This window comes from Leptinotarsa decemlineata, unplaced genomic scaffold, assembly GCF_025532065.1.
Source record: "Leptinotarsa decemlineata unplaced genomic scaffold, Ldec_3_MD MMD2_tig00000882_RagTag_RagTag, whole genome shotgun sequence".
Lineage (NCBI taxonomy): Eukaryota > Metazoa > Arthropoda > Insecta > Coleoptera > Chrysomelidae > Leptinotarsa > Leptinotarsa decemlineata.
In genome coordinates, this window is record NW_027412556.1 from 17,677,922 (window position 1) to 17,705,737 (window position 27,816).

At 33.7% G+C, this 27,816-nt stretch overlaps 2 protein-coding genes across 5 annotated transcripts; one reads left to right on the forward strand and one right to left on the reverse strand.

Annotated features, from left to right (window-relative positions):
* Nucleotides 1-549: 549 nt before the first annotated feature.
* Nucleotides 550-8,380, reverse strand: shv (DnaJ heat shock protein family member shriveled). Its single transcript, XM_074175166.1, has 3 exons — nucleotides 7,368-8,380; nucleotides 2,654-2,864; nucleotides 550-736 (listed from the first exon to the last, which is right to left on the reverse strand). Exons 1-3 carry the CDS (start codon nucleotides 8,154-8,156, stop codon nucleotides 672-674), a joined length of 1,065 nt encoding a protein of 354 aa, XP_074031267.1. The 5' UTR covers nucleotides 8,157-8,380; the 3' UTR covers nucleotides 550-671.
* Nucleotides 6,022-24,548, forward strand: LOC111508511 (glyoxalase domain-containing protein 4). 4 transcript variants are annotated; one of them, XM_023164036.2, is made up of 5 exons: nucleotides 6,022-6,228; nucleotides 11,053-11,259; nucleotides 21,244-21,500; nucleotides 21,756-21,911; nucleotides 24,107-24,548. In XM_023164036.2, exons 2-5 carry the CDS (start codon nucleotides 11,114-11,116, stop codon nucleotides 24,391-24,393), a joined length of 846 nt encoding a protein of 281 aa, XP_023019804.1. In that variant the 5' UTR covers nucleotides 6,022-6,228; nucleotides 11,053-11,113; the 3' UTR covers nucleotides 24,394-24,548. The 4 variants fall into 4 exon arrangements, with proteins under 4 accessions (XP_023019804.1, XP_023019802.1, XP_023019803.1 ...); XM_023164034.2 differs by lacking the exon at nucleotides 6,022-6,228 and adding an exon at nucleotides 10,257-10,685; XM_023164035.2 differs by lacking the exon at nucleotides 6,022-6,228 and adding an exon at nucleotides 10,837-10,981.
* Nucleotides 24,549-27,816: the final 3,268 nt, after the last annotated feature.

The following is a 27,816-nucleotide window of genomic DNA, read 5'->3' on the forward strand; positions in this document are numbered from 1 at the left end:
CATCTTTTCATTTTGTCAAACATATTTTATCTCAATATTGTTTCAAATAAATATTTTAAGAAATTATGTGGTGGAATTGACCGAAAACTTGATGAAAATTCATAACTTATTCAATTGTCAGGTTTTCACAGGACTGTTTACAAAATCTCAACACGTTTTGCTATAAAATAGTTTTTTTCAAGCGTTTTCATACTCCATGAAAAATGTTAGATGATCTATTATATAGCAAAACACATGTTACTGTTTTGTTAACTGTTCAATGAAAATCTCACAATGAAGTGTTTTTTGATCAAGAAATTATATTTAAAAAAACTCTGAAGATATGAAATCTCATTCCTTCTATATTTAAACTGATGCAATTGGCCGATATTTGAGGAAAATTCATAATAAATGACTTGAACAATTTCTATATTTCATTGTGATGTTGGAAAAATCTCAGTTTTTTCAAATATCAAAAACTATGTGGGGTTAAATATGGGTATACTTAAAAATTGTATACCTCTGTTAAATGGAAAAATTATGATGAAATCACAAAAATCTAGTTTAATCTAGTATTTTTTAATAAATAATAAACATAAAAGGAAACACGAAGAAAATAACTTTCTCAACACAATAATTCCATCAGGAATATATTTTTGTTAACTAAAGTCTTCTCTTAGCACTCACACAATTTAATAACCCCTAAGTCCATTGTACACTTTGTTCACTGAGCTCTGGTTCAGTATTTTCTTCACAGCTGAAAAATAAATAATCTGTTAATTGACTATCTTGATACTATTCTCCCTATTAGTTCCAAGAATTATATTCCAAAATTACCTATAGCTCTAGCTATAACTGAAAACTTTTCATTTTGAAAACAAACTTCCAATGTTGCAAACCTCAAATTTCCTGAGAAACTTGCTTCCATGAAAGAAGTCAGTAATGAAAGTAATGAAACAATTCAACTAATGGTGATCAGAATCAAGATATCTAGAAGCTTTGCGATCCCTTAGAATTCCTTGCTTAATCACCTGATATGAGCCCCCAGATATTTTTGTGGGGATTCATAAAATCAGAAGTATTACACAACAGCAGTTTACGGACAGAGTTAATAAATAGCATAACAGGTGTTTGCAAGAAAATTATCCCAGAAACATGTAAGAATGTAAAGTTAAACCCAGAGAATCGTGCAGGAATTTGTTCATTGCCAATAAAATGTTAACAGTCATCGCACTTTTTATCTTAGAGACAGTTTGCCTTATTTATAAACATAAATCGAAGTTCAACTTTGCTTCTACTCCTTATGCTACTCGCAATAGCAATTATACCTTTAGACTTCCCATCCCAACTTCTAATTTAATCAAGCATTCCATATACTATAATGGTGGTAAATTGTTCAATCATTTACCATTAGAAATGAGTTATAGTTTGGAAGAGTATTTTAGCGAATTCTTTTAATAATATATTACTAATATTTTTACTACTATTGTACTATCACTTTATACATGGTGGTATTTTATCTATACATTTTTAGAACTTTTTTTTATATTTACATTTATCCATTTTTGGAACTTTTTTATATTTACATTTATACTTTTTTAGTACTTTTTTTATATCAACATTGTATTTCTTGGACTTTGTCAATAAGATGCAAATCTTCGGACAATAAAGTATATTTTGATTTGATTTGATTTGAAGTAGTTATTGTCAGAAAGTAATTGGTGAATATTCTAAACGTTTATTGATACAAACTGAGGTGAGTTTTGAACACATTGATTGATATTATGATATTCATCATTTGTTTACAGATTCTCAAAACAATATCAAACTACCAATTATTCGGAAACAACTGAGACAATTTCCGAAAATAAAATAGTGTTGGATACAGAATACCTATCAAATGAGATATGACAAGACCCTCCCATCCACTTGAAAAAAAGTTGATAGCGACACTGTCTTTCTTAATAGAAAGTACTAAAAGTGATACCTTCCTACATAAATGTTGTCCAACCCTGATATCTTCTCCCTTTCAAAAGTTAAGATCTATACTGTATGTGAAAATATAGCAGGAGTTCTTGCCACATGGTCATAAGGTCAATAAGAAGTATTCCCTTGAAGTTATGCACCGCTTGCGAGAAGCAATACAAAGAAAACGTCCATAATCATGCCTCAGCCACCGTATTCAACAGATTTGGCCCCTTGCAAGTTTTTCCTGAGCTCAACGTTGAAAGGACTCATGAAAGTAGGGAGTTTTGCGACGATTGAAGAGATGAAAACGTTGAGAGAGCTCAAGGACAACCAAAAAGTGCATATTAGAACTGCTTCGAGGATTGGAAAAAATGCTGGCACGAATGTAACATATTTGAAAGGGACTACTATGAAATTGACTAAAAAGAAATTGATGAATAAATAAATATTTTTTGAGAAAATGAAAAGTCATCTCATTTTTAGAACAGACCTCGTACGTATCGAATTGATAACCTCTTCGTATGTGCGCATTTTATTCTAATTATGGAAATTTTTTAAAAATAATGCTTCTTCAAAAACTAAGCTCTTGTTTTCGTCACTGTATGAAATGAGAATAACAGATGAGACCTAGTACATCAATTTCTGATTTACTATAAAGTATAAATATGAATATGAATCCAACTTCCTTTTCCAAAATAAAACTCACCTTCTTTGTCTTCCGAGTTCAGTTCTTGTTTGGGAAATTCTACATCGAAAGTAATATACAAAATTCCATGCAGATTATTGTTGTCATAATTAGGCATTCCTTCTCCCTTCTTACGTATGCGAGCTCCTGGCCAAGTAACTTTATCCCGTGTGATAGATACCAAATGGCCATCAAGATGAGGTATTTCCATAGTAAATCCGCTTAATGCATCCTGAAAGAAACAGTATATTTTGCAAATAGTAAAAAAATCAAATTTCAATTTTTTTTTTACTATACTCAATATATTTTATAGACAAAAATTGAATCAGTAAAATCCACTCACTTTCAATAAAATTTAAAAATTCACAACTCTTATTTTTTTCTTAAAAAGGGAGCTCTATTTAGTAGCACACTTGAAATACGCATCAAGATAATATATTTGATCAACTGTTTTACAGTATACTTTAGAATTGAATATAACACACTTTTAAGAATGCAACAACTTATATACAGCAAGCGCCAAACGTGATGACGAGTCGTAACATTGCACAGCAATGTTAATCAAGTATAAATGCCATAAGCAATAACCTACTAAGAGGTTCGGCGGGAATAGATACGTCATTAACATTTAATAACACTTCGGTCAATAGCAACACATCAACAAGAGTGACGAACTACCTGCATCAACATAAATACAACCTACGAACTAGAAATCACCAGTCATCGATGAATCATCAAGATGAATAAACCTCAGAAGAAACCAGCCACTCGTGCTGGCGAAACGTTAAGATGTAGTTCCAAAATACGACGACCTTCAAACCCAAAAAACCAGTCATGAAGAGTGTATCATTATATAATATTTTAATATACTGTACCACTACCTATGATACTAAAAAAATATGACAAGAAATTACAAAGGAGTCATGTTCCATGAGCTACCCTAATTAAAACTAATTATAGGTACGACAGTGGCCGGCAAGGGGCTTATCGTTATCCAATAGTTGGGAGAGTCTTTACCTGCGCAATGGCTCGCCATCACGTTTGGCGCTTGCTATACTAGTTATTTATAAATTGGTGACCTTTACTTTCAGTGTAACTCGAAATATTTATAATGGTCTGAATATTAACAAAAAAGTGATTGGAATAGTTTTAGATATGAAAAAAGCTTTTGATACCTTCTCACTCTAAACTCCTGGAGAAACTAACACTATACGGAATAAGAGGTGTTTGCCTTGAACTTTCCCGAAGTTACTTAAGAAACAGAAAACAGTTCGTAAAAATAAATAAATATAAGAGTAACCAACAAATACAGTGTGGTGTTCCTCAAGGCACGATTTTAGGACCTGTCCTTTTTTTGATTTACATTAATGATTTACTAAATACAAATCTTGATGGTGATCTATATTCATATGCAGATAACACTGTATATGTAGTGGATGGAGATAACTGGGATGAGACCATATCAAAGGCTGAAGTTGGCATGTCAATTTTGTGTGACTTCCTCACACTCAATATCACGAAAACTAAATTCATAACATTTTCATGTAGTGAAAAATATCAACCAAAGTTTGATGAAATAAAAATTCATAGTTCGAAATGTTTACAGAAACATTTTCAAAAATGCAATTGCACTCTTAAATTAAACAGAACCCCACAAATAAAATATTTAGGAATTTATATAGATTGTTGCCTGAAGTGGAAAAAACATTAACTTGAATTGACAAAAAAATTAAGAAAATGTCTTCATAAGTTCAGACTTCTGAGAAATATATTTGAAGTGAAAACTCTATTGATGTTTTATTATGCATTATTTTCCAATATTATGGCCTATGGAATCATAGCCTGGGGTGGTGCATATGAAAATTCGTTAAAATCTGTCAAGTTTTATTCAGAAAATATTTCATTTCAAATCTCAGACAAACATTTTACGAAATCAGTACCGTCCATATAAAAAAAACATTTTGCAAATACTGACATAATAGAAATAGAACATCAGTATGATACAAGATCACAGACCAATAAATGCTTTCAAATTGCTAAGTGTAGTCTACATTCAATGTAACAACACTGCATATGTATTGGTTGTAAAAGTTACAATATAATTCCACGAAAAATTAAAAAGTTGAATACAACAGCATTTAAAAAACATTACACAATTGGATATTAGATAATGATGAAAAAATTGAAAATGTGATGACATTGAAATAGTTCAGATCAATAGATAATTTATTTCACCCTCATTCATAATAAAATACAATTATTGATACATTTCTTCTTTTCTATATATTGTTTCATGAACAATGTATATTAACATTTAACATAATTTTTATTTTTCAACTAACCCAGTCAAACACAAGTGTTTACACTTAGCAGACTGTGTTAAAATATTATACATGTACTAACAATGTTTTAATATTTATGAAAAACCGACGTGTTCAAGTTGCAAAGAAAGAAGAAAATGCACAAAGTCTCTATCGATCCATAAGTTTCCCCGTATTTTAGTCATTCATTTTAAAAGATTTTCTCAAACAGAAAGATTTAGAGGCAAGTTAAATGTTGCCATCGAATTTCCTCTAGATGGATTAGACATGAACAATTATGCAGCAGAAAATGTGACTCCTTGTCGTTATAATCTATATGCACTTTCGAATCACACTGGATCTACCTACAGCGGACATTATACAGCATTCTGCAAACATCATTATACTGGCACGTGGCATGAATACAATGATTTACACGTGTCACCAATTTCACCAAAATCGCTTGTGAGTGGAGAAGCATACATCCTCATTTATGAGAAGGAGGAAACAAGTTCGCACCTTTGAGCATTTTGAAATGTTATTTTTGTACTGTTTTTAATGTTATAATGAAATAGTTATGTAAGAGAAAAAAAATATTTATAGACATTCATCTGATATTGTACATTTGTTAATAAATTTGAATTTGAATTCATTAGACTAGAAACATTATCTTTGGCATTTTTCAAATATTTATTTATAAGAAATTGAATATTTCAAATATTCATTTTCTTATATGTATGTATCTATCCTCGATACAGTATTCAATCCATTTGAATATATATTTATTATTTTGAACTTTTTTTGGAATCTACTGAAACTTTAGTTATCATGGTCACGCAGTTTAGAATTTCTCATCAAATAAGTTTTTTAATTAATTTTCCAACACCACCAACACCAAAAACCTGTAACACTGATTTTGAAAAATGGATAAAGCCAAATGATATAATGATTATGAACTAGTAATTCAAGGACACCATTGCTGCAAGATGGCACTGCATACCTCAAGGAAAACAAAGAAATGTCAAAGAGACATTTTGTACTGACATTACTGTATTACATAAGTTAATTTAACAAAAAAAATCAAAGTTTCTGTAGTGAAAGTATTGTTGACGAATATAATCCGTTATTTCAAATATAATACTAGAACAATAGTGGAAGGCAAAGCAGTTTTTAGAGTTGAATCACATTTGGCCTACACAGTTCTTCATTGAAATTGTCTCCCCACGTAGTGAGTTCAACTCAGGTGTCACTGACGAAAAAAATGGGTAATTGGTCAGCGTGCAACAAAGCAGTGAGGTAGGTCTGTTTTGTTTCTACAGCCTCTCAATATGATGAGCATTTTATGTAGTTGAGGAAACAGATAAACTTTTGGGGATTCAAATGCATATATACACAGTTTTTTATGTACTTGGAGTAAAATCATCTATGTCAAAGTATAAATACAAAAAATTTTGTCTAGTGCTCCTTATGGTTAAAATCAATGTTTTCCTTAACTATGATGTTCAAAATATAACACTAGATAATGCCTATTCTGTGATCCTTACGATTATCTGGAGAATGTATAAATTTGATTATCAGCAGTTAAAACTTCAAATGAAATGAGAAATTTCAGATGAGGTTTTATTCCTTCCTCCCAATCAAAGCAAAGGCTGCTTTTCAAAAGCTTGAAACATTCTTCCGAACCAGAAAACTATACAAACCCCAACAACTTTAGATACTTTATAAAGCTCAGATCAGACCTTCTTTGGAATATTGTTCACATGTATGAAGCTTCGCCAATAAGCATACCCTGAAGCTGCTGGAATCCATCCAAAAAAGAGCCATCTGCCTGATTGGAGACACGAACACCACTTGCAACCTTGATAGTCTGGAACATCGAAGAAAAGTTGGAGATTTGTCTCTCTTTTATAGATACTTTCACGGGAAGTATTCAAGTGACTTGGCACATTTGATTCCACCAGGAACGGTAAATGTCAGAAATACACAACGATTTGTGCCTTCTCATCATTTAAAGGTTCAACTCAGTACACCTCATACTTCAATGTTTCAGAACTCTTTCATTTGGAGAACTACTTTTATGTGGAATAAACTTCCTGAGGACGTTTTTCCAAATGACTTTAATCTCCAGTGATTAAAATCCAACATGAATCGCTACTTTCGCACAGGCACCACTTTTAGAATATCTCAGATTCTCCTTTAGTGCTTATGTTTTGTCCTTGAAAAAAAAATCTCAAGTTTTCTGTGAAGTTGTGAAAAAGCACCTAAGAAACTGCAGAGAAAATGAGGTAGAAAACATTAACGATTGTAAACTGCTGCAGTAGTAGTAGTAGTAGTATTTTGACACATCCCTAAATGTGCACATCACACCCAAAATATGGACAACGCTATAAACACGGTAAAATAGGATCTTATTCAAATAAATTACAACAAATTACCTGTAAACTAATGGTGATATTAGTGTATAGATCATCTCCTCTCCTTTCAAACACAGAATGTGGTTGAGTTTTAATTTTGATAATGAGATCTCCTGGATCACCATCCAAATGTGGTTCTCCTTCAGCCCTGAATCTAGTTTCCTGCTCATCAACCATTCCTGGTTCTACCTCCATTTCTAGTATCTTCTCTTCATTAACCAACTTGACATTAGGGCACTCATCGCACACAGTCTGTTGCATCATTTGGATACGCCCAGGCCCCAAATTTCTAGTGATCATTTCCTGTCTACAATTGCATTTCCTGGTACCCTTGGCTGGTTTCATGACAGGTTTATTCCTCGTTATTTCAATGAAAGTACCACTATACAAATCTTCCAATGTAACGAATATGTCCATTACTAAATCAGCTCCTTTGGGGGTTTCATGTCTTTGTTCACCTCCTCCAAAGTGAAAACCAAAATCGCCAAAAAAACTAGCGAAAGGATCCATGCTACCATCCATCATTCCGTCTTTTTGAAGACAATCTTCTCCACATCTATCATACTTTTTTCGTTTTTCTTCATCGGAGAGAACTTCATAAGCTGCTCCTAAGTCTTGAAATTTTTGAGATGCTTCAGGATCATTTTGATTCTTATCAGGATGTAATTCTTTAGCTAATCTCCTATACCCTTTTTTGATTTCATGTAAAGTAGCAGACTTTGAAACGCCTAATATTTTATAGAAGTCCCTTCCAGCAGAACACAAAGTGGACAAATACACATTAAGTAATATGAATTTTATGAGATACATATTAATTTCCAATTATAACATTTACTTTTTATCAAATTGCATTATTATCAAAACAATTCATCAAATTCAATTATTTTGTATTTAGTTACAAAAACATCTTAGAGCCACAGCACTTGCACTCAAACACTGATTATTTCAATTTATAAATTTCATTGTTTTTAAATTCGATCCGTGTCTGGTCTCCGTGGAAATTTTATCCCCAGATGGCGAATGCTGATTGGTCCGTTTCGGGGTTGAGGGAGTATGAGTTTACATTTAACCTAAAAAGTATGTATTTCTTCTTAATTTTTAAGATTTGCCAGTGTATAGTTAACCCAGTGACAAGTTATCCAAAATAAAACGAGGTGGTGGTTCCATCATTATGAAACTGGGATAGGTCTCTAGTACTAAATAGAAATGATTTATTGTAAACTGTTTTGAAAAGGAATATTCATTCCTCAGATACAACTTCAAACACTCCAAAACAATATGAACATTGTAATCCTAAGTCAGTGACATAAAAATAATACAGACTGTCGCATGAAATAGGTATTAGCTATACCCAAATTAACAACAATGGTGATATTCACAACCATATTTTCGAGTTTATATATTCATAAAAGCAATAAACACCGATCAGAACCCAAATCAGACACATTTGGAAAAATACTTTCGAAACAACTACTTTTATATGATCATTGGTTTATACGAAAAACTCTTTTTCCTATTCAGTTAGTACTCTAAACATTCGTTATGGAATTGAACTAGAATGAAAAAGTATTTTTTGTATACTTCAATGTTCATATAAAAGTAATTGTTTCGAAAGTATTTTTTCTTTCGTTCAATTCAATGTTTACATGGAAGTTGTAGTTTCGACAGGACTTTTTCTTTCAGTATGTGTCTGAATCTGAGTTGTGAAGAGTTTATTTTGCAATTATTTGGTTTCTTTTTTCCTTTAGAGGATTCCCAGATTTTTTATTTTTGTTTATAGATGAAGAAGTAGAAATCCAAAACCTGTCTTTCCCAAAAATTAAACTCTATTTGAAATATATCTCTTCCAATTCAAACCAGTTTCCTATGACTGAGACTGAATCAAATGAGCAAATGAATGTCATTACGTACTGTCATCGATGACTCAACTCATTCGTGACAAAAGGTCGTAATTTTATGAATGAATTGGGTGATTCATCTTGTAATGTTATCCAAATTGGTACTAAAGAGGCAATAAGATGGGTATTTTATTCCCAAACATCGCTGTCCGTCATTGAGGATGAGTGTTCTAGGCAAGAGAAATTTTACCTCTTTCATATACTATATTGTGTAAAAATCCTGTGACTGATATCCGATTGAATTCCATAAAAATGTTTGGAGTACATACTGAACTGGACAGAGTGTTTTTCGTATAATTCAATGTTCATGTAAAAGTAGTTGCTTCCAAAGTATTTTTTCTTTCGTTTAATTCAATGTTTATTAGGTTTTTCTTCCAGTTCGTGTCTGAAAATCACTTCTTTGTATGATCTATACATTTTTATGGAAAGTTCAGTTTGGAATTATTTGCTTCCTTCCTTTTTTTGAAAGATTCCCACATTTTTTTGTATAAAGATGGAAAGGAAGAAAGCCAAAAATTTTCATACCCAAAAATTATTCTTTCATAAAAATATATCCTTTTCAATTTAACATATTGATTTCACACATTATATTTCATGCAGCATGAATTAATTTCAAATTACATCAAGAGTATTTCATAGACATGAAAATGTGGACTGCGTGACGTCATATATTTCATCTACGAATCCCACAACGTTTTGGATACAGTGCACAGTAGACGTGCACGTGTGACAAATAATAAATAAAATTTTCATAATGGAAATATGCAACACGTAAAACATCGTGACGTTGATCTGACCTGTCACATTTTTTATTGTAGGTATCCATTTCTCATTGGCTAGTTCATGTTATGACGTCACTGGTTAACTTCAGTTGATTTTTCGACGTTATTCGCATTTTTGTCAGACAGTCAGACATCGTTGTTAATATTTCAGCAATATTAAATTTGTTGCCCAGCAAAAATCTTTGATATTCCAATAAATCTATAATTCAGTACTCCGAGATTATGTTTCATTCAATGGAGTCGGAATTCGTAATATACGATTCGGGACGGTTCAAGATAGTTTAGGATCATTTCACAGTCGAAACCAGAACAGACGATTCATCAATCCGAACTTATCCCCAATAAACCAGAACGCTCTACATGAACTGCGCATAATCCTGACGTCCTAGAACCTGAATTCTGTAGAACCAGAACCTAAAAAATGAATAATAATCTATCGTCAATTCACATTTTGATGCATGTTTTCCGCTTTACTTCATTAATTTAAAATTTCAGAAACAATTTTGAAAAATTTGTCTTTTAATGATTTTTCTTTTGAGCAATGTTATATTTGGTACCGTCCAAGCCTACCTCACCTTTAGAATAAATTGATGATTTATTAACAAATCAAATTGGTAATTCCTGTAAGAACATGTGAAAAAACTGGAAAAACCCGAGTGGTGAGTGTATTTCTCATTCACAATGAAATTGCCCCAGGTATCAGATGACCTTGATTATGAGAAATTACAAATTACACTCAAAAGTTTTATAAAGAGGTGGAAAATGACCTTGATAATATGAAAGTCTAGTTTCAATTTTCAATATGTAATGAAAAAATATAATTCACAATATTTTCAAGTGGAAGTTAATGACTCGATTTTGGGGTTATCTAATCTCACTACTCCATTATTAATTGAATATCATTATCATTAATAATCTGAGATTCAACAGAGTATATAATTATCAGATAATAATAGTATGTGCCTCAATTAAATCTCATCTCTTTTGGCTTCCGTTGTAGTGTTTTAGTACATTTGTTTGTTGTAGATCATTTGTACTGGACAAATATTAATAATTTGCTCTGAAAATACTTTTTTTTGGAAACAAGATGGGATTTTTGAATGGAAGAGCTTTGCATTATGTTTTCAAGATTCCTGACCGGAAAGAAACAATCAGATTTTATCGAGAAGTTTTAGGCATGAAAGTTTTGAGACACGAAGAATTTTCTGAAGGTTGTGAAGCTACCTGTAATGGGTAAGATCAATATAAAATTGTACATAAAAATATTAATAACCCTTAACTATCTATAATATTTGCAATCTTTCTACTATAATGTGGACATATTCTTAGCTGAGTAATTTATTTCATACACTTCTACAGGATGAACCCAATTACAGAACAGGGAGAAACAGTGGCACTTACAAATATGAACTTGGGTACCTAATATAATTTGTGAATCTATATAAAAAAAAATCGAAAACAGAACTGTCAGCTAAGAAATGTCTTTTGATTTGTATACTCTGGCAGTTGAATATATCTAGGACATGACTAACAGAATTAGAGGTATCGCACATTGTATAAATTGGAGATTTTTTCATTATATTTGTATGAGGAGTGTTGAGATAAAATGTGATACTAAAATTCAACATATTGTAACAATTGAGAGCAGGTAATAATATTGTTTATGACCTTGAATAAAAAAACAAATGAATACTATTTATGCCTTACCTTGAGACTACAAAAATTGTGAGTTTCAAGCAATTCATATTAGGGTATTCCTACAATAGAATGCACGCCTTCGAGTTTAAAAGACATATTTAAGGAAGCACCTCTCTAGGGCTTCTTGTTGATAGTAGGGACTCCACAAAACAGATGCATATTCCAGCCTAGATCGAACAAAAGTGAAATAAAGTAATGTCAATGTTGAAGCTTTTTCGAAGTCTTTTGTATTTCTAACTAAGAATCCATACATGCAATAAGCAGCTGTCAGAGTAGTGTCAATATGAAAGATAGGAATGAATCAAAAGTAACACCTAGATCAGGGAGTGTGTCAGGGAGCTCCAGAACTCGATTGTTTATGACCTAGTTGTGTAATGTCAAATTCATTTTCAGTGAGTAAGACATTACATTTGGAAATGTTGGGAGATAGATTATTCTTCCGACACCATGTAGCCACAGGATTTAAATTCAGGGCGAGACGTTCGCAATAATTAGAACATGTTAAATTGTGATAGAGTTTCAAGTCATCTGCGTATAAAAGGAAATTGACATCAATCTCAGATCCGATATCATTAATGAACATATTGATCAGTAGGGATCCTACTGTTCAATATGTATTTTCTTAAAAAGTATGACTCACCTCTTATATGGTGAAAGATATGAGCAATTGCATAAGACAAGTTTCTAGGCCAACAAACATGTCAGTGACATTAACATCTCTGGGTTGTCAATTTAGGTTGTAAAGCGATGTAATAAAGCAATTTTGAAGAAGAATTATTAATTTTTAATGACTTTAAGTTAGCAAGTTAGCATTTGTTGGAGATTCGGACTTCAAGCTTCTAAAAATTGACAAGTTTCAAATACCTACCTCTAGGTAGGTGTTAGGTGTAGGTGTTAGACCACATAAAATACAATATAAATTGAAAGAGGTATATTTTAAAGAAAAATTAGTCTTTAGGAAAAAAAGTTTCTTGACTTTTAATTCATTACCATCATCCATCCATCTGAGGTCCATTTGATAAGTGGAATTTGAAATCTCTAGCATGAAATTGATCTATTGAAAACACTCTTCCCCTCACAAGAACGAAATTGCTGTCTCTCGAAGCACGTTTTGCTAATCTTCATCAGAAGATAACTAAGATGGATGATGCGTTAACAATAGAGAATTGAATTTACATGTTTTTGACAGTTTTCAATATCAAAAGAAAAATAGAAGTCATAAAATATCTTTTCAGATAATATACCATATAGTTGAGGAGCAAATTTCCCTATGTAGAAGTAGTTAGATATAATGTGTTTTTTCGTCAGTTTATTGAAGTAGTTGTAATAACAATACACTAAGAGTTATTTACAATATGAGTTTGTAAATAACTTTAGTGTTGGTAATGCTGCTCACCTTGTGTCAATTGGAGACAACATGTGATACATATTTGGAATTAGGTCAAGAAGTCTGGAAATTGAAAAAAAAAATATTTCTTTTAAAAAACGATGTCATTACTCGAAGATAGGTGACCTTGTACAGTCAATTTTCATTCTAAAAGACAGTAAAACGGTAGAAATTGTCCTTCGTTACTTTATGGGCAGGCTGTGATATAAGATTCAGAAAAACTCCATGATGTATAGATAGATAGATACATTTATTTCAACACAGTATTTTATGATCATTCACAGGAGTGGCAGAATATGTTTGTCTGAGAAATACGTCAAAAGGAAAATTGTAAAAAATATCAAATATGTGTACATATAAAATGAAACATTAAAAATGAATAGCTTTAAGTTTCAAACACAACTACAAACATTTTAAAATGTGCGTCATACTGCGCATGATTAATGAAAGTAGAGAAAATTTCTATAAATGAATAGCGCAATTTTGAATTAAATTTGGTTCATACATTTCTACAGGCCAGAAAATATTCATCAGTATAATAGGGCTCTAGATTACATAAGAATTTTCTTACAGATTTCAGAAATCTGTAAGAAAATATCTTTTATGTTTTTCGGAAGATTATTATGAAATTTCATTCCAGTATAGATAGTGCTACGTTCATATAGGGATTTTGCATGGATGGGATATGAGAAGTCTTTTTTTCGTCTTGTCTCATAAATATGTGTTTTGCGATGTATGTCAAATTGGCCTGGATGATTGATGATAAATTTTATTGATTCATAGCTATAGATTGCTGACACAGTACCTAAGTAGTTTGTTGATCTTGAAGGCTCCTCTGCAGGAATCTCTTGTGTTCTAATTGAAGATTATTCCGATAATTTTTTTTTGACATAGGAAAACTCTATTAAAACCATGACACGAGCCCCAGATGAATATCCCTTATCTCATAGCGGAGTAAAAATTCGCATAATATATTGTAACTAGTGCTTCAAGATCAACATTTTTTTTAGAACTCTCATGGCGTATGTTACCGAGGATAGTTTATGGCAAAGGTTGTCTATCTGACTAGTCCAACTTAAAGTGTCATCAATGTATATGCCTAGAAACGTCACTGAAGTGTTACAAATGATTTTTTGATTGTGCATAATCAAATTACATTGTGGTGTTTCTATACTGTCATTGATTTTGAACATGATACAATTTGTTTTTCCATCGTTCAGAACTAACTTATTCTCTAAAAAATAATCTTTGAATTGTTCTATTATTTTGTTACCCTTTTTTATAATATCAGGTAAGTTCGCACCTGTTAATAGAAGATTGGTATCATCAGCATAATTGATCATGTGAGCAGTGTTTATGTCTGCAACAACCTCATTAATATCGTTGATAAATATGATAAATAATATTGGACCGAGAATGCTACCCTTTGGGACACCCATATACACATCCAAAGCATCCGACCTTGACGTTTTGTTTTTTTGATTGAATTCTACTAATTGTTTTCTGTTTTTCAAATATGAATTGAACCAGTCATCAAGATTTTCCACAAGATCCATATTTATAGTTTCCAATAATAAAATGTCACGATCTATGCAATCGAAGGCTTTAGATAAATCCATGAAAACTCCTCATGATAGATCTCTTTTGTCCATTGCTTGTATATGATTTTGGAGTCAATGCATAAAAGCAAAGAAGTCGATGGAAAACGTAGAATAAGTTTTCTCGAGACATTTTTTCAAAATACATACAATCTACACTTTCACATAGAAATCGCTTTCAAAGCATCTTAAAAAATGTTACTGCTTGTTGCCTGTTTTAAAATTCATTTCCAATAAAGTTTCTTAAACATAACCAGTTTGGTATTGAATTAGAAGTTTCCTGATTTTAATTTCAATACTATAACTGTTATTGACACTATTCATTTTAACCTTTAATAGAGACGCATCAATTGCTTCAACTTTCAAAATAAAAAAATACCAAATATAAATTGCTGTTTATAAATTATCACTAGCAACTTTCGCTATTATATTACTTGATATGGTCGGTATGATTCCCTTTGATCTTAAACATTTTATAATAGTGTTCTGATAATTTGGATAAATGTTATGTATTCGATACTACTATCATGAGCTTGAGTCGGCAGGAATTCCTTTTTACACGATTTATTTTATTTGTTTTTGATAAGCTCTCAGATAAGATATAAAGTTGTGTAGGAAGTTGATGGAATAGACATATTTGATACGAAATTTTTGGCAATTCAAACGTTTATCTCTATTTCAAAATGTTTGTCTCCCATGTTCTCATTTGCTATTTCCTTGAAAACAGATTTACACACCATCAATAACAATCCTTTATTTAAAGTCTTGTTTTTAAGGAACCAAAGAGAGACTGCATTTTGATTTTTTGAGAAACGCATATACAGGGTGTTGCAAATTCGATCCTCACCATTGGGATCTCGGAAACTATGAGAGATACGAAGATGGTTTAATTGGGGCAAAGTTGCTCATTTAAATGACTAAAAATGTGCCGTTGAGAAAGTTCTAAAAGTCCAAGTATATCCGAAAAAAAAACAGAAATTTCGGAAAATGGTTTTGAATTTTTTCTGGTTTTATTTTTCTAAGGATTCTGAAATAAACTGTACTTCCACATTGCCACTATTTTCTTGTTACATAATGGTGTTTTCATATTTGCTATCTGACGTTTCGTCTCACGGCCACCGTCAACTTTATTTTGTCGTAAGGGATTCTTTCTGTTTTGAATAGAACCAGATTTAACCTTTTCAATGATGTATCATAAGTTATCATTCTTTGTCGAAAAATTGGAGATATTGAAAAAAATTAATTCCTACCATAATAAGCTTTGACTTTGATGTTTCTAAATTTGACTTTAAATTTGTTACACTCAATGACATTTTATTATTGTACAAGTCTTTGAATTTTTGGCGAAAATTGGCTTTTACGAACGAAGAAAAAAGAGATGATACAAATTTATTACAAATACGATAGAAATAGTGTTAGGACATCGGAAATGTATTTTAACTTGTGTCCCTAAAGACGACAACCACATCGAACTATGTTCAAGTTATTGGATCAAAATCTCACCTAGTTTGGTTCCTTCGAAAAGCCAATGAAAAAATACGGAGACAGAATCAACAATCAAAATTTGATGAATGAGGTGTGTATGAGGTAAATTAAACATTATGTCTTTTTCAATGAAAATACAACTTTGAACAAATAACAATAATTAACTAAAATGTAAATACAAAAGTGAATCACAGCAAATGCTGGCCTTGTTCATGGTAACACAACTGTGCCCTTCTTCGAATATTATTCACTACATGATTAATTTCCCTCCTCCTCAATCTTCCGAACTCTCTAACAATACTGTATTGAAGGTCCTCAATATTTTGGTATTTCATCTGACCATAAACTCTATTTTTCAGTGTACCCCATAAGAATGTATTCATAAAACTTAAGTCTGGAGACCTTGCTAGCCGCCTCGCCGGTCCATTATTCTCTATACATTTATAACCAAACCTTTCAGTCAGATAATCAGATACTCTTCTGGTAGTGTGCGGTGGAGCACCATCAAGTTGAAACCAGATGAAAGGTAGATCGTCCGAATAGTCTTCGAAAATCGACATTAAAAACTGGTGATAGGTGTCTCCATTCAGAATTCCGTCAAATAAATGAGGACCCAAACTTCTATCTTTGTAAATTCCTGCCCACACGTTAATACTAAATCGCACTTGAGGTCGATTTCTTGGAACTTCATGGGGTTGTTTATGATCCAAATGTGTTCGTTATTTCGGTTGATTATCCCACAATTCGTAAAAGTCCCAATCTGTCCAAATTACATTTTCCAGGAAAACAGGAAAATTAGGTCTTCTTATTAGCCAATTACAAAATTCAAATCGCCTTTCGGGATTACCTGGGTGCACTTTTTGAGATATGTGTATTTTGTGACATTTTAAACCGATTTTTTCGAGATGTTTCCAAGCACTTGTAATTATGACAAATATTCATTTCGAAGGAAATTTGACATGCAGATTTTCTTTAGTTTCCTGGTCCATTCTATCTTCGTAATTTTTCTTCGGGTTTCCAAATGAATCAAACTCGGTGAGATTTTGATTCAATAACTTGAACATAGTTGTCTTTCGGGATAATAATAATAATAATAATAATAATAATAATAATCGAGTTTAAATACATTTCCAATGTCCTAACACTGTTTCTATTGTATTTGTGATAAATTTGTATCATATCTCGTTTTTCTTCATTCGTGAAAGCCATTTTTCGCCAAAAATTCGACGACTTGTACAATAACAAAATGTCATTGAGTATAACAAATTGAAAGTCAAATTTAGTAACATCAAAGTCAAAGCCTTTTATGATAAGAATTATTATTTTTTCAATATCTCCAATTTTTCGAAAAAGAATGATAACTTATGATTCATCAATGGAAAGGTAAAATCTGGTTCAAAATCTATTCAAAACAGAAAGAATCCAATGTAGCGCCCTTAAGACAAAATAAAGTTGATGATGGTGGCCGGAAGACGAAACGTTGGATAGCAAATCTGAAAACACCATTATATAGCAAGAAAAAAGTGGCAATGTGGAAGTACAGTTTATTTTGGAATCCTTCGAAAAATAAAGCCAGAAAAAAATAAAAACCATTTTCCGAAATTTCTGTTTTTTTCCGAATATCTCCGGATATACTTGGACTTTCAGAACTTCTCAACGACATATTGTTAGTCAGGTAAATGCTCAACTTTGCCCCAATTTAACCATCTTCGTATCTCTCATAGTTTACGAGATCCCAATGGTGAGGATCGAATTTGAAACACCCTGTATTGGTATTTCATAAATCATTCTCCGAACTGAAGGAGGTGATAGAGAGTAATTTTCATTCTTGTGATTTGTGCCTAAAACCTTGTTTTTGTTAGAAAACCCAAGGACATTTACAATTATTTTGTTTTATCTTTCATCTGCAGCATGATGTTCAGTAGCTCAATTTCTTTTTTTACATATCTGTTCTTTAAAAAGGTGCAACATTTTAAATGCGTTTAACTCAAGGTAACACAGCCAAGAAAGATATGCGCCTTTTGATAAAAATAATACATGTTGTGTTGGACAAATCAGGATCTCATTTTTTTGTATTCAATGTTTGGCCAATAATTGCAGAAATGTATTTTATTTATGGCTTATTCAAAAGAAATTCCCTAGAAGCAACCAGGGTATATCATGAGCGTACTCAGAGACAAATATCCTGACCTCTAAGTTTTTATTCGTGTGTACGCTATGCGTACCTTGAAGTTCTTGTCTCTGGACAACCACAGCGGAAGGAAGAACCCAAGCTTATGATAACAATGAATAGAAACTGAAGAAGATCACACACTCAGTATATCTGTTTAAAAAAATTTATTTTTCCGTTAACCAGCTGTCGCACCCCTACGAACGACAACTGTCAGAAGTCGAAACTTGTGCGAGCTAAGGATTAACGAGGCCTTACCTCTTTTAACGTGTGATTCCTAACACGGGTTGGACGGTAGCAAGTGAAGATCGATCGTTCAGACTAGGGCTTGAACCACCGACCAACACGGCAGTCAATTCGAGTGAGTGAACAAAGCACCCACGCCGAACCGCTTGGCTACCGACCGATACCGACCGCTTGGCTACGATATGTCAGATATCATTTAATAAGGGCTTACCGAGGGCTTAACTGCTATAAAGAATTTTGAATTTATTCTTAATACAACTATTTGAGGGAATATTCTGCGCCAAATCAATCGAGTGTATACAGCAATTCAGAAAGAAGATATCCTTGCCCATTCCGTAGCATTAATGGATGGTCGGCTCAAAACTTTGCAAAAGTGGGACAAAATCCAATGAAATATTGGATAAAAGGAATAAGGATGGTATTTGATCGAATCATATAAGAAATTAAGAAGAGGTTTGATTATGCTACCATGCTGAATTTGAATTTTGCCTTTCTTAATTATTGTACTAATATTTTGAAAATGTCAATTGAGGAACTGCAAAAGTATGGAGCAGATGTGGCTCAAAAATACCAGCGATATTCAAGCACCGTTGAATTCTGCCAGAAACTTTACGTTATTAAAGAGCAAGCACTTTTATTTGGTGATATAGAAAAGGCAAACGGTTTATATCTCTTGCAACAGATCTCTGCGCATGATTTGCAGGATGCTTTTGTTAATATTTGTATTGCCTACGAATTTAGTCTACACTTCTTACTACACCCGCAAGCTGTAAGCAAGTTTTAGCAAACTAAAACTAATTAAAAACTATTTGAAATCTTAAATTATGACGAATCCATAGATTTATTTGCTGAACAAAAAGCTCGAAGAGTAAAATTGTAATTTCAATTCACAATATGCAATAATATATTTTATTTTTATTATACGAATTTTGATTTCAAATCCTGTCCTGTGCTATGTATAAAATATATATATATATATATATATATATATATATATATATATATATATATATATATATATATATATATATATATCCTACACGTTCATATGCATATATCTGTAAATAAATAGGCTTAACACAGAAAGAACAGCAACGGATGCATTCTTTCTGGAGGGCCCATGTCCAAATGTCAATCAATTAGTGGGCATTTGATAGCTGAAAAAATTGAAGATCCGGAGTTGTAGGCATGTTGCAAGCTCCATATATTGATAAGTTTAGAATTAGTAAAGACACGTTCAAAGAAGCCGCGAAACAAGTGTTACGTTTTTGTAACACTGTTTAGTGAAAATCTCAGTGTTTTTTAAATATGTAATGATTTTTTTTTATATTTTTTTCAAGCATAGGAACTGTTAAGAGATATACTCATTTTATTGTAACACATACTGCACTTTTTTTTGGAGTTCATTGACAGAAGTCGAAACAAAGTGCGAGCTAAGATTAACGATGTCAAATTCTGCAAGCTTTTCTGTGTTTCCTTTTTATTATTACAAACTTGAATATAACTCTCAAGTCTCTCGTAACTTGAAGGTCAATGATCTAAATATTTTATCTAGTCTTAGCCGAGAGATCACTGCAAGCCTTGATTTAGCAGCCACAAAATATTAACTGTCACCTGTTTATACATAATGGAAACAGTATGCTTAATTCATAAAAATAAAACTAGCAAGTACACTACCGGAACAAATTGTCACAACACCAGACAGAACGTACCTATTCCAAAATTCACCTTGACTCAGCATTCTCTGATTTATGAAAGTATTGAAGTATATAATCACCTACCTACAATTCTAAAAAATAGCACAGATATCAAAAAGTTCCGAAGTACAGTTAAAGATCTTTCAATCAAAAAAGCTTATTTTTCGATCCATGAATTCTACAATGATAACCTGTAAATTCTACTTGATTTTTCAATGTTCACCTAAACTCGTCTGTTTTATTTGTGAAATTGCGATGTTTGTATTTTTTATATTTCATGTCATGTATTGAATTTTTTATATTTTATGACATGCATTAAATTTTTTTACAAAACTTTGTAATAAGATACTAATCTTCCGACAATAAAGCATATATTGATTGATAGGTATTTTATAAAGCTATACCGTAATTTTGATTATTTTTCAAAAGTAAAAGTACATACAGCTGGTTTGTGGCAATTTATTTATTGGTGAAACCAGAGTCCAAACAAAAACCAAGCATTTGTGATCTATCACCAATGCTTTCATGGTTCAGCTTAGCCCCACTGATGAGACCTTGGCGAGTTGAAACGGCACTCTCTGGTAATGAATCATGAATGCATTGTTTTTGGGTACTGGTTTCATCTAACTGTCTTGCAGTGAAAGACAGGACGATTCTCGTTCGACTGTCGATATTGAAGTTTGACTTTGTAATGCACCGCCTTGTAAAGTCTAGTTCATCTTTGATATCCCTGGATTGAGTTTTCAGTTGATTCCATAGATGGCGTCATCGTCAGGGGAGATATCCCCTTGAAGTAATTTATTTTCAGTTATAAATTGTTTTCATATAGAAGTTCAAAATCTGGAAACTAATTCTATATGGGAAACTTAAGGGATAATTTTGAAAATGTACTTGTTTCTTTATGAAATACCGAGTCATTCATTTTTTGCTTTGCAGACCATACAAAGGACGATGGAGCAAAACCATGGTGGGATATGGATCAGAAGATACACATTTTGTGATAGAGTTAACCTACAATTATGGGATACACTCATATGATAAGGGAAACGACTTTATAAAGATAACCGTAAAAAGTAAAGAAGTTTTAGAACGAGCTAAGAAAGAAAATTGGCCTATTTTATCTGAGAACATACTAGAAGCACCTGGTGGATATGCTTTTAAGATAATTGATGAACCCCAACCCACCACCACAGGTAATTACCTACTGTAATGTAATGTTTATTCACCAAATACAAATAGAAGTTATAGATATTTCTCACATATAATATACATATGACTATTTTTGTCTCATGTTTTACTGTAGAGAATGACTTTAACATATTTATTTGATTTTTATGTTAGAACCCATGAAGGCATGTAAGATAGCAATTCTATAAAAAACAGCCAATAAACCCAAACAATTTTATTGCAGAATTATTTGAATACTCATTTTTCTGGTTAACTTTCAGATCCAGTTCAGAAAGTAACTTTGGCCTCATCTAATTTGGCGAAATCTATTGAATATTGGAATGGAATACTTGGATTGAACATTTTTGAAAAAACAGATAATTCGGTTACCGTTGGATTCAAAGAGAATGAAGCAAAATTGGAATTAATTGATGTTGGTGAGTAAAGTGGTTATCATGATCTTTGATACAGGTGACGAGAGAAACTTTGGTGCCATCAGATGCCAGAGTAATTTCATTACATAACGACAAATATCCTTTTTTTAGGTTTGTTCCTCTAATTATAAAACATCTGAATATCTTGGTAAGAATTTCACATACAAAATATATTTTAATTACTATTAGTCTGTTACCACATTCAATGGAGGGTACTTTCATCAAAGCTTTCATAGAAGTTATCAAGGAATTGTGGTCAGAAAAATCATCTGATAGAGTAGTGAACATGAAGTCCTTAAAAAGTCAGATTCAGAGCTTTGCCCCTCGATTCATGGGCCATGTGCATCAAGATGCCCAAGAGTTCCTTCGTAATTTCTTAGGTTTACATGAGGACGTTAATATAATGAATGACAAACCTAAGCCGATCTTAACAGAGATCGACAAAAATTTTAGCGACATTGAAAAAGTACAAGAGTAATGGCTGAGATACTTGAGTACAAATAACTCTACGATTCTAAATAATTTCGTTGGTCAATTAAAATTCACGATGAAATATATATATATATATATATATATATATATATATATATATATATATATATATATATATATATATATGTGGGCACTCATCAGTAACCTTCGATACTTTCTGGGATTTATCACTCCCCATACCATGGGGAATGTGTATAAAGTCCCTATCAATCTATAAGTTTCCCCATATTTTAGTATTTCATTTTGAAAGATTTAGAGGCAGATTGAATATTACCATCGAATTTCATCTAGATGGATTAGATATGAGCAATTATGCAACAGCCAATGTGGCTCCTTGTCGTTATAATCTGTATGCACTTTCGAATCACAGTGGGACTACTTACAGCTGATATCACACAGCATACTACAGACACCCCTACACTGGTACGTGACATCAATACAATTCACATGTGTCACCAATTTCACCAAAATCGCCTGTCAGTGGAGAGGCATACGTCCTATTTTATGAAAAGGAGGAAACGATTTTGTACTTTTGAGATACCTGAGAGGATGTGTCTTTAAGCATTTTAATATGTTATTATTGACCTGTTAGTTAATAAACTGGTATGTTATTAATTGGTAGAATATACATTTTTCCAAACCAATTGACAAAAAAAATATTTGAGTACAATAGAGCCCCAATTACTCAGATTCCAACTATTCGGATCACCAAATATCCAGTCTTAGGAAAGAAATTTTTCGTTTAGGGCATTACCTGATTATTATTTTGCATAGGTAAAAATATTTATTTTATAAGTTTTAAGCTTTTTCCTTTGGTTTAATCTGATTGTTCATATATTTGATTATCTGTGTATATAGACACGCCTATATAAATAGGCGTGTCTATAAACGTATAGACATGCCTGAAAAAGCTATTGTATAGTGAAACACGTGTTGCGTTTTACTAAAACTGTTGAGTGTAAATCGCACAATAAAGTGTTTCTTGAACTGATCGAAATATCTTCTGGTTCAGGCTCCTGGCAGCTGTTTTACTGCCTTGTCTTTGCTTTGTCATTTTTTTAAAATTTCAACTGGACTTGGTATCCTGAAAAAAATAATTTCTTCTCCATTTTGTGTAAGAAAGTGGCAAAAATCACATATTTTTGAGTGAGTTTTTCGTTTTGTATCCAGACATACTTCAAAGTTATTTTCTGCCAGTGTCCTTTCTTATTTGCAAGATTTCTCAGTCAAAAACTATTGAACAAAGCAGTAATTATAGAAAATCTGAACAGCCCAGGTCATACTGAATAACGTTACAGAAAACAATGAAATAATTAGAAAAAGTAGTATTTAAATTAAAATCTCAAAACACACACTATGTGAGAGGATACTATGAATATTCACGATAGGAACTACTATGTGGTATAATACTTAACAAACCTTCAAACATTAGGGTAGTCCAAAATATTGTGGAATCAATTGAATTATTGATGTTATTTACACTTATCCACAACTTGAAATTCTCTCTTTGTATTTTTTGAGGTAGTAGTATTTGTTATATAAGGTAGATAATTATAATTATCACTGGCTTTCTCTTGTTACAGTTTCAGCAAGGCTGTTACAAATTCTCTGTACACCATTATGTTCATTCAAATTAATTTATGCGCAGAATACCATATCATGTGTGCTCTTTTTTTACCATCCTAATTTATATAATTTTCTTTCAGGAAAGTCCATCAATCGTGGAAAGGCTTTTGGACGCATCGCTTTTTCTATTCCATTTGCTGAACAGGACATCCTAAACAAAAAAATTGAAGACACCAAACAAACAGTGCTCACTCCCCTTATATCTCTTGACACTCCTGGCAAAGCAACTGTTCGTGTGATAATTTTGGCAGATCCAGATGGGCACGAAATTTGTTTTGTAGATGATGAAAATTACAAGGATCTTTCTCAACCTGATCCTCATAGTGAGAGAGTTCTTAATAAGCAGATTGAGTTGGATAAATCTTAGAAATTGAAGAAACGGAAGTGAATCTATTTGGTTTATCTTAAATTTACTAGCAATATCAAGAGTTTTGTTGAATTGTGAAAATATTTTAGCTGTTGATTATATGTAGGGGAATTTAATAATTATGTAAGGGGCCAATTAAATAACTATTCCACGAATTTCTACAAATATTTTATTTTTCGGTCATATTTTATCAAAGCAGATGAAATTTTGTACCATTAAAAAATATGAACTGATATCTTAGAAATGATTCAATAAGTAGAAGATCAAATACATCAAAAACCGCTTGAGTATTTTGCGAAGAAGAAATCAGTTACTGTAAGTATTCAAAGTAGCTTAGTTTATACATAAATTTCGAAGTAAATTGAAAAACCCCTATTAAAATTGGGAAACTCAACAACAAGTACCAGGAAATCTTCGACATTGGAGAAGGAAAAGGCGGCAGAACGAATGTGGTTCAGCATAGAATCGACACTGGGAATGCCTGACCAATCCGGCAATCAGCTGGAAGATTCCCTCTTGCCAAGAGAGAAGAGACAGATAAAAGATAGTCAGCGATATGGGAAAAGAAGGAGTCATCAAACTTTCCGACAGCCTCTGGTCTTCCCCAGTCGTGTTAGTGAAGAAGAAGGACGGCTCGACAAGGTTCTACGTGGATTACCGCCAACTAAATCACGTGACAAAGAAAGACAGCTACCCTCTTCCAAGAATCGACGACACCCTAGACACGCTAGTCGGCTCCACAATTTTCTCGACCTTGGATTTGAAGAGTGGATATTGGCAAGTTGAATTGGCCCCAGAAGATCGAGAAAATTCAGCTTTCACCATCGCAGCGCAGTTAAGGATTGGCCCATTCCAAAAGACATACATCAGCTTCGGAGCTTCCTTGGTTTATGCACCTACTACCGCCGATATGTGCTGGGGTTTGCCAACATCACCAAACCATTGACCCGACTCACAGAAGGGCAGATCCAGTTTCAGTGGTCTGAGGAATGCCAAGACTCATTCAAGAAGTTGAAAAGAGCTTTGATCAACGCTCCTGTTTTGAGCTATCCCCTACCTGACGGAAAGTTCATTTTAGATACGGACGCCAGCAATGTGGGACTTAGAGCAGTCCTTTCTCAGATCCAGGATGGACAGGAGAAAGTTATTGGCTACTTCAGCAAAACGCTCAGTAAACCAGAGCGCAATTATTGTGTCACCAGGCGAGAGCTTTTGGCCGTTGTCAAAGGTGTAGAACATTTCTACAAATACGTGTATGGAAGAAGATTTCTGTTGAGAACGGACCATGCAGCTCTCAAATGGCTGCTGCAGTTTAAAAATCCCGAGGGCCAAGTAGCACGCTGGATTAAAAGACTTCAAGAATTTGACTTCGAAATAGAACATCGAGCTGGGACTAGCCATAAAAACGCAGATGCCCTGTCACGGAGACCATGCCCCGATGACTGCTCACATTGCCGACGAGCAGAAGAGAAGGAAGCAGCCATTTGTAGAACTAGAACTGTAGACGATAACTGGGAGGATAATGATATCAAGGAAGACCAAGAAGAACACCCAGATCTTGGTTTAGTCATTGGATGGAAGAAAAGTAACCGAAGACCATCGTGGCAAGAGGTAGCAGGTTATTCGCCAGCGGTTAAGTCCTACTGGGCACAATGGAACTCCCTTACCTTGGAAAACGGGGTCCTGAAGCATGTGTTGGAGTCTGAAGACATTGGAGAAGAAAGGCGCCAGACAGTGGTACCCAGGAACAGACGACAGGAGGTGCTCAAAGAAATCCATGATGGAGTCAGTGGAGGACATCTGGGAGTAATGAAGACCCTCCAGAAAGTAAGACAACGGTTTTACTGGGTTCATTATCAAGCCGACGTCAAGGACTGGTGCAGAAAATGTGCTGTATGTGCTGCCAGTAACGGATCTCGGATACGACCAAAAGCTCCAATGAGCCAGTATAACGTGGGTAGTCCTTTTGAGAGAATCGACATCGCCGGCCCGTTCCCAAAGTCCGACCATGGAAATAAATACATCCTAATAGCCGTGGACTACTTCAGCAAGTGGCCAGAAGCATATGCCCTCCCCAACCAGGAAGCCTTTACCGTCGCTGACATCCTGGTAAAGGAATGGATATGTCGATTCGGTGTCCCATTGGAGCTGCATTTGGACCAGGGCAGAAATTTTGAGTCCAACCTGTTCCAAGAAATATGTAAACTGTTGGACATTCGAAAGACCAGAACCACAGCCTTACATCCTTAGTCCGATGGAATGGTTGAACGAATGAATAAGACTATAAACCGCCACTTATCCAAGGTAGTCTCTGATCATCAAAGAGACTTATCGCTTATCGGTCGGCAGTGCACGAGTCAACTGGCCAAACCTCTGCCAGTATTATAATGGGACGAGAGCTGCGGCTTCCTTGCGACCTGAAATTTGGGACGCCGCCAGAACAAGACTGCGGAAGGAAACTATGTCAGCAAGCTTTGGCAGAGAATGGACGACATCCATAAACGAGTCCGTCTGAACATCCGGAGTGCCAGCGATAGAATGAAGAAGGCCTATGACATCAAGGCGAATGCTGACCTAGTTTGGCTCTGTACAACCCTAAACGACGCCGTGGTTTATCACCGAAGTTGCGGAACTCGTGGGAAGGTCCGTACAAAATCATGAAAAATATTAATGATCTCCTCTACAGAATCCATAAACCACCTCGAGGAAAGCCTAGGGTCGTCCATTTTAATAGATTGGCTCCTTATGCTGGAAATCACGGCCAAGTTCGCGCCCTCAGACCACCAGAGGATGGAATGACGTTTCATCAATTCATGTCCTTATACTCGAACGGACAGAAGGTTGTACATGGGATAACTCGAGAAGAGCCACGAGACCTTTTCAGGGTTCCAGTTGATTACGCACTAGCTCACTGCGTGGCAGAGGACCTTCAAATGTCCAAGGGTATCGCTGTGGTATTCAACAAGAAATTCGGTCAGCTCCAAACATTACGATAACAGAATCCTGGAGTCGGAGGAGTGCTACAGTTGAAGAAGGGTCCGAGAAACATTTTCTACTTGGTGACCAAAAAGCATTCTCGAGACAAACCGCCCTATGAAGATGTCTGGAGGAGTCTTACTAGACTTAAGGGCACGATGCTCGACCAGAATCTCGTGGACTTGGCAATCCCGAAATTATCCTCTGGGCTCGACAGGCTGGACTGGAGAATTGTGAGGAGCATGTTGGAAACGATCTTCAGATCCAGCGGCATCAAGATTTTGGTGTGTGGTAACCATATTCCACGACCGAGCATAAAGACTGTGGAGTGTTACTTCCATCGAACTTCACAGTGCAGATATGGGGATTCCTGCAGGTATCGACACACGCCAAGGATGACATTTCGGGAAGAAACGTCTTCAAGAAGGGGGCAATGTAATGAATCTG